We start from the raw sequence: 8,711 nt of genomic DNA on the forward strand, positions 1-8,711 counted from the left end.
GAACTTTCAGAGGGTGACACTGAACAATGAAACGCTTAGCAGGATAAGAGCTAGGTAAACACGCATGTTAAATAAGTAACAGATACCACAGAAAAGGGTGAAGTACATTTTGGTGAGCTGACAAAGTTAGGAATTTTAAGAGACTGTTGATGTGTGACTGACAACGCCTGAGATCTCTAAGCAACGGACCGTACTTCCTTTTGAAATAGTTCAGAGTCTAGCATAACTGAAGGCTAATGAGCTTTATAAGCATCCTGTATTGTAAATGAGGCTGTGACCTTGAGGTCAATGGAGAACCCATTGGTGTCAAAATAATGGCCTCATTTTTAAATGAGCTGCACATCGCTACACTAGCCAGAATCCAATGCAGATAGTATCATCTGCGGACCGGTTATGATATGCTGCCCATTGTGCATTTCCCATTAAATTAAACAAGGAGATATTTTAAGCAATTTAATGAAGTAATTTGGAGATTCAAATACTTAAAAACATCTTTATTATTATCTTTGCCCATTATTATAGAGCTCCTTCATGACATGAGTGGTTATATTTGAAGTATTATAACAAATCTCAAAGTGTATTAGCATTAAAAAATACAACAATACAAAATAGATTAAGACTGTTCTAACAGGAAAGGTTTGCAATTATACAAGAACCCTCACTCTTAAACACTGTAGTTAGTACACTTAAAATGACAACTAGAAAAACACAAAATACAAAAATAGATAAATACAATTTGCCAGTATATCATGCAATACACTTAAGTATAATGACGTTAGATCTATAAAGTGGTCCATCCTGGAATAGTGAAATTATCAATATACTGATATACTAAGTTACATTCCAAGAAGGCCAAAATGCATGTAACATTTACCAGACATTCCACATACAGCTTCAAACATTAAAACATACTCATATAGACACTTACAATTCAAGCAATATTGTTTAAGTAAAACAAAGAAAACTGGTGACCTTGAGGCAGTTCATCTAGAATGAAAATATATTTCAGATTTCATCTCTCTCACAATAAAACATTTCCTATTTATTTTTCCACCATCAACCCTCAAAACATTAATATTGCATAAGGGACTTAGTAACAACTTAATAGTCTTTTAAGAATTAGATAAAGGTTTTCACAAGTTTGTCAGTGAATTCAACATGAAACAGCTGTGACTATAAAACACAACACGTATAATATACAGACACGTATACAGTAACAAATATTCAGTACTTTTCAAAGAATGGATTTCATCAAGGGTAGATGCCACCAAACGTAGATATTCATGACATCTAAAAAAATATGGCACAGCTATCAGCATGAACTCAACATGATCACCTCAATATGAAGTGCAGGTGCTCCAAGAGTTGTCCCCTAACCTCTGAGGAAGGCAGATGCCCTTAGGATCTCCATGCAGTTGACAGTGATGAGAGCTCCAGTGATATGTCTCCACTGCTTGGTCACTGGGCTCTTCATCTTATCCAGGGCCAGGTGAAGGTCTTGAATCATATCCCTGTATCCGTCCCCGTATCGCTTACTCCAGGCATACAGGAAGTCATATGCAGGCTTCCACATTGACTATTGAATAAAGAACAATAAATCAAATATATGACTAGGATTGGGTTAGAGCTTATTCTGAAAATCATGTCAATGATAATTTAATAATAAATAATAACAAATTTAACACGGTATTGCGGAGTGTTTATTTACATTAAGTGCAAATAGCCTGCCTTGTTGGCAGAGGCTATTTACACTAACTCGGCCCACTGACGTCTGGTTGGGCCAGACAAAATTACGGAAGACGCTGAATCGTCAACAGTAGCAATAGCCCCTACACTATTGCTACTGTTGACAATTCAGCGTCTTACGTAATTTTGTCTGGCCCAAAAAGACGTCAGTGGGCCGAGTTAGTGTAAATAGCCTCTGCCAACAAGTTGCGTGGCAAAACAAACCGAGTTTGAATCAGTCTTTTTTCCAAATGCGCTCTACTCCCTTTTTCCACTAAATTGGAAAGGCATTTATTTTCAATAAAAAATAATGATTTGAAAAGTGAAAATAACATGTATCATCACAACATGTAACATTTTCAAAGTGTAAATAGAATCTAGTTGTTATTTTCATTAAGTGTAAATTAATGCCATTTAGTAAAAAAAAATATATATATACTACTATCTTTCTTTATTTTAGCTCACCTGGCCACTAACTTCTCCATTTTTCCCTTTGTGTGGTGCCTCATAAGCAGCAATCTGTGCACTGGAGAGCTTCCCTAATCGCTCGGCAAGTTCCCGCCATCGCACTCCAAGCTCTACTGCTGTGGACAGAATCACTATATCCTGGATGAGATGGGCTACTACGCCTTGAACATCCATCTTTAACAACCCCTGTGGGGAATATAAATGATTAAATCCCATGTTTTCCTCAATTTTGTTGTACATGAATGTATGTCTGAATAAAATATACGTACAATGATAAGCTCATGCTGGAACTTTTTCTTAATCTTCTCTGCATGACAGTCTTCCTTGAGCTTTTCTAGAACACAGGCCACCTTCTCCGCCTCAGTTTCAGCATGTCTCCTAGAGATGCTGTCAACCGAGACCTCGGAGTAACCGAGAGCCTCAGCAAAGGTTCTCCAGCATTTGACGTGCTCTGTGACCAGGGTCTGAATAGCAGAGTACATGTAGGTGAGTTTTTTAAAAGGAATTGTCATATTATCCAAGAGGACAGGCGTGGTTAGCTTAATTGCAGTGAAGTCGATGACTTGATCCTTGGTTATGACCTTCAGGTTCTTGCAGTGCACTAAGCCGACTCTTCCTCGGAGAAAGCCAATGTACCATTCCTTAACCTTCATCTGGCCTACAGATCTAACGGTTTCCTTAGAAAGCAAAGCAATTGTATCACCTTTAAAGTATTCCAGGAGATATTCCACTCTCGGTTGTCTGAGAATCGATTTTATCGCTACCCCATACCAATGCAAATCTACAGGTTTGTCCTGAAACTTCTGGGTGAGGATTTCTGGGATTGATTCCTCTGGAATGGGCGTCACTTCCCTCTGACGATCTGACCGTCTGTGGCTGTGTTTTTCCGACCTCAGAGGGGCAGCTTCAGGGGAGGTGACATAGAAGTCTCCCAAAGTGTGACTCTTTGTATCCGTCACCTCAATGCTGAGTTTGAAGGGACTCATTTCACCTACACCCACCTTGACCAGATCTAACGGTAGATGGAGCACTTTTCCAGCTCTAAGCTGCTCCTGCTTAACCTCTTTATTCTGATCCACCGGTTTCACTTCGAAGGTTGGATCCAATACTCTAGAAGCAATATGAAGATCTTTAAGACCCTGTGGGTTGAAATGATGCTTTCCCCAAAGCTCCAAGACAACAGGGGGAAGGTTCCTGTTACCCCTCTGGACATCAGAGAAAGGGAGCCTGGGTGGAATATTACTATGGTTCAATATGACTAGCATTACTTTGAGCGATGGGTGTATGTGCTTGGGACCGTAGACGGCCAGAGTCATATGGCGATCCAAGTAATCCCATATTGACGTTGCAGGTTGCTCCAGAACAGTGGCCTCAGCAGCAGTTATGACATACATGTGCGGTTTTAAATCAAGGAGTTTCATCTGCAACACATCATTGTATATATAACAGTCTTTTATCTTCTGATAAGGTCCCTCTTTCCTTTGAGAGAGTAGACCGACGAAAGAGGTCAAGACTTGGCTTGTGGGGTCATTTTTTACTTTGGCAGCCATTCTCATTTCCAGCGAAATGCCCCCCGAAACATTGCGGTTACTGAGGTTGACCTCTAAAAGAGGGCTCAGAGTTGTGGTGTAGTTGTTGTTTATTCCTGTGGGAGGATCGAGGAGAACTTTGAGGCCAATTTCTTGGATCTCACCTGGGGGGACATGTCCCTGGGGAACATGAGCAGTGATATCGGTGTCTGGCAACTGCACAGAGCCTCCAGCGTGGTCAATCTTGCAGCAGATTTGAATGTCTGTGGCCTGAGTCTGGGCCCATCCAATACTTTGTTTCATTAGGCTCAGATCCAAACAGGACCTAGTTAGCTGCCTATGACTTAACCAAGCCATTTTGTAAGCTTCTCTGTCATTCTTCAACCACTCAAAATCAGGATTCAGGAATGGTTCTTGAGAGTTGAGTCTCATTGACCTCTTGTCCTCCTTCTTCTCAAGGCTGTCAAGTATATCCGAGGCACTTCTCCACCTCCCAGATCGGTTTAAATTGTTTTGTCTGGGTGCTAAAAGATGGGCAAAGTTTGTTTCATCTGATGATGTGCTGAGAGAGTCCTCATTAATGCTGTCGAACAGAGATAAGGGATCCTCTTTCAGCATGGACACTCCAGAATCATAGGTACTGGTGTGGACGATATCATTTAAGAATGGATTTGACTTGGCCATCTGATTCCAAAAGGGGTTGGTAGTTTGTTTCTGATTTACCATTTCTTTCGGTATGACAGGCCACTCAGAGGTATTTCCAATCTCATAACCCCCTAAGAGAAGAGAAGATTTTAAATGTCACAGGAGAGCTGAGAAACAAAATCATAATACATGTATTTGTTATGACAGCTAAATCAGTTTGCATAGTATGTTTGTGAAGCAAATATAATATTTTGATTTTGAAAATGACGTTCACATTTAACAAATGCAATAAAAATACAATGGCAGAATAATTACCATGAAGGTTGTTGTTGTTGATGGTCACATTCTCGTCTATATCTATCAGCGTGCCCTCCGATCTACTCCGAAGCAGATTTCCTGTACGACTGTTTGACTTTAGCTTTGCGGCTGCCATTTTGTATATCCAAGGTCAACGTCTCTGTCTGTAATGTCAAAACTATTGAAAAAGAATGAACAAATTAACATCAAATATCTGATGTTACATTCTTAAAGAGGTCCTATTATGCCCTTTAACAAAGTCTTGATTTTGTTTTTGGGGGGTACTAAAATATGTTTTCATACTTCATTTTTTTTTTTTTTAAAACATAAATTTTCCACATATTTTACATGATTACAGCTCCTCTCTCCCCACTCTCGATGAAGCCCCTCCTTCCGAAATACAAAATGTGTTGTGATTGGTTAGCTGGCCCAGTTGTGATTGGCGCCGCTTAGTGCGTGTCCGGGAAATGTCTGAGCGGTGAACAAATCAGTCTGGGCTCACTTGATTTTTACATTCGCAAATTCTAATGTAGTTTGGTCATCAGATACCTCTGTACAAATCGGCTGTTCATCATGGCTGCTTTTCTCCCAAATTCTCTACAAATTATTCGTTCACACAATGTACACTTGTTTACTGTAATTTTAACCACTTCCTTCACACAAACTGTGTAAGAGAGACGCGGCTGTGCGCCTTGCAAGTAAAGAAAATTGAGATGTACGCTCATAAAACAGTATTACACACCCAAAGCGAATGCACAGCTGTCACATGTACTAAACTAAATTCTCTGTAGTGTCTTATTGCATTTAAAGTGTCAAAAACACACTTAAGTGAATGTAAACATCTGGAAGAAATCATGTATGTGTATCATTATATTAGATCCGTGGCCGTGCATTACTGTAGTTCTTAAAGGGACAGCAGCCTAATATAACCCAGGTGAAAAATACGTACTATTAAATGCATTAAAAATGTATTTGAGTATGTTTGTAGTACAATACAAATATACTACAATGCATTTTTAATATATTTAATAGTAGCCTACGTCTTTTTCACCTGGGAACATACAGTGAACAATATGCAGTTTTATTTTTTCACTTGATTATTCCGTTTGCATTTTATTTCATTTGCATCTTTCTTATATTATATTTGTCCTATTTATTTTTGTTGTTGTTGTTGTTTCTATGCTGATGTTATCATTGCCTTCTGAAATAAACAAAACATGATTCAAGTAAAACTATTCAAAATAAATATTATTTACAAAAGTGAATGTGCAAGGATATGAATGTAGTATTGCAACAAAAGTGCAAAAGATATAGAGTTTAGCTTATTCAACAGCATTTGTAGCAATGTAATTTTACAAAATAATAATAATTAATAATAATAATAATCTTTACAAACAAATATCTTGGTTAGTTAGGCACATACAATGCAAGTGAATGGGATCAAATGTTGAAGGCCATATAGGGTCAGCCATCAATCACTGAAATGGACAAAATCCAAAAAGCACAAAAGTACAAACACAAAAGGTCTGAGTCCACATTATTACTTAAGTGGACCAAAGGATCGGAGTCCTCTTTCAAGGACAGGGACAGTGTGAACATAAAGAGAACTGGGTCTTTTTTCACATGGTTCACATCTTGGTCCACACTTAAAGGATTAGTTCACCCCAAAATGAACATTTCCTGATAATTTACTCACCCCCATCTCATCCAAGATGTTCATGTCTTTCTTTCTTCAGTCGAAAAGAAACCAAGTTTTCTGAAGAAAATATTCCAGGATTTTTCATCATATAATGGTTTTCAATACAGTTTAAAAGGGCTTTGAAGTGCTTCAAATGGTACTGCGCGATCCCTGCTGAGGAATAGGGTCTTATCTAGCGAAACGATCTGTCATTTTCAACAACAACAAAAAAAATGTATATACTTGTTAACCTAAATTGTTCATCTAACGTTAGTGCAGCTCTGCGAGGTGCTAAGGATGACGTAATCACGTAGGAAAGGTCACGCCAGATGTAGGTGCACCGCCCCCGTGTTTACAAAGCGGCCTTTAGCAAAAACACTAAATTTTCAACTTCAAAATCATCCAATATCTTTGTTTTACCTTTTTTTTTTTTTTTTTTTGCTAAAGGGCATTTGTATTAGTCTTCACGTGAGCGCTTTGTAAACACGGGGGCGGTACTTCTGCCTACGTCTAGCGTGACCATTCCGACATTATTATGTCATCCTTAGCATCTCGCAGATCTGCGCAAGATGAACAATTTAGTTTAAAAAGTATATAAAAAGTTTTTTTTTCTTTTTTTTGGGAAAATGACCGATCGTTTCGCTAGGCAAGACCCTATTCCTCAGCTGGGATCACGCAGTACCATTTGAAGCACTTCAAAGCCCTTTGAAACTGCATTGATTTGGACCTTCAGCATTTTGGTCGCAATTAAAAAACATTATATGATGAAAAATCCGGGAATGTTTTCTTCCGAAAACTTTCGACTGAAGAAAGAAAGACATGAACATCTTGGATGAGATGAGGGTGAGTAAATTATCAGGAAATTTTCATTTTGGGGTGAACTAATCCTTAAAAGGAGTCTGAATTTGGTTCATTTAAAGAGGACTCAAGTGTGAAAACACCCTTATAAATCAATAGAAACTGAACTATATATAATATACATAATAGAATACTAAACATATCATTTGTTTGTTTTTTAAAAACATTAATTTATAATTTCATAATAATTCGAATTATGCCGTTTATTCAACAATAGACGTTTACAAAATAATGACTCAAACTTTATCCATAAAGAGTCTCATTGAATCAGTCAGCGAAACTTGTTTTGAATAATTTCTTCTGTCATCAGTCTCTGAATCACTGTCCAGTATCCTCTCTGTCCTGTCTCCGGGAATGACTCATTAATGCGTATTATGCAGTGGCAATGCATGGAAACAGGTCTGTCTTGTCTAAATATCAGTGTCTCTTAAACAAAGCTTTGTCTCAGTTCATAGTAAAGGGCTGAGTACTCTATTCAAATCAACACGCGCTAACACGCCCTGCACAAGCCACGTCACAATACACCTGTTTGTCCTGTACCGCATGCAAACGTCATCCCATATTAAAAACATAAGCGTCTTCTCTAAGTTTATATATGAAATAAACAGCTCACACGCAATAATTTAAGGATTAATAAAACGCCAGGACGACACACAAGACACGCTGTCCTCCAACATGCATGCACATCTATTTCAATCAAAACACGTGAAAGACCTTTGATGTAATCAAATACGTCTTTTTTTATTTTCTTGCTTTGGTTGGACAAGTACAGAAAATACAGAAAGGTATTTTAAACCTAAGAGTAAACGTAAAACACTTAGCCTACCTGAACCATGGTAGTTTTTCCACAGACTTTATGCGAACTTTTTCATCGTCGGGGAATGACACCAACTGTACACCTTACACTTCTGTGTGCCTCTATCTGCTTGAATAGTGGAGAAGTGCATACTGGGATACGTAGTACCAAACAGTCAAACAGTCGTATTGAACGTCATTCTCAGGTTCTCATTTAGACTCCACCTCCCATAAGCCTCTTCTTTATGTACACACAGAACGTTGCAACACCTGAAACTGCGTGAAAAAAATGGTTTCGGTTAGGTATGAAAATTAATGAGAGGAAAATGTGTTTCTATGTTGAACTACATCGCAAATATGAAATATCAAAATTTGTAATTCTAATAAATAATGGTCTCAACAAAGCAAACACAAAGAGATGTTTTCCCAAAGCAAAAGCCTTTCCTAAATTTGCTTCTATAAGTAGGCCTAGCCTATATGAAATTCACCAAATAAGGTATGGTTTAAAAATAAAATGTTGTTCATAAGAGAATGTTTGTTTATAACTTTTTATGACATCATTATGATGTTATGATAAAGTTACGTATTCACACGAATCACATAGGCTACACTGGACTGTAAAAACGCTTTTACATTTTCAGATAATTTCTTGGTTATGTTTTCCACCCAGGCTATTCACTAATAAAATTGAGAAGTAGCCTAGGTTTTTGGTTTGA

General features: G+C 38.0%; 1 protein-coding gene across 1 annotated transcript; it reads right to left on the bottom strand.

The window, feature by feature from the left end:
• Positions 1-438: 438 nt before the first annotated feature.
• macc1 (MET transcriptional regulator MACC1) lies at positions 439-8,128 on the bottom strand. Its single transcript, XM_079837785.1, has 5 exons — positions 8,027-8,128; positions 4,683-4,842; positions 2,463-4,498; positions 2,191-2,379; positions 439-1,576 (listed from the first exon to the last, which is right to left on the bottom strand). The coding sequence occupies exons 2-5, from the start codon at positions 4,798-4,800 to the stop codon at positions 1,373-1,375; spliced, it is 2,547 nt and encodes an 848-aa protein (XP_079693911.1). The 5' UTR covers positions 4,801-4,842; positions 8,027-8,128; the 3' UTR covers positions 439-1,372.
• Positions 8,129-8,711: the final 583 nt, after the last annotated feature.

Source organism: Gobio gobio, assembly GCF_949357685.1.
Source record: "Gobio gobio genome assembly, chromosome: 15".
Lineage (NCBI taxonomy): Eukaryota > Metazoa > Chordata > Actinopteri > Cypriniformes > Gobionidae > Gobio > Gobio gobio.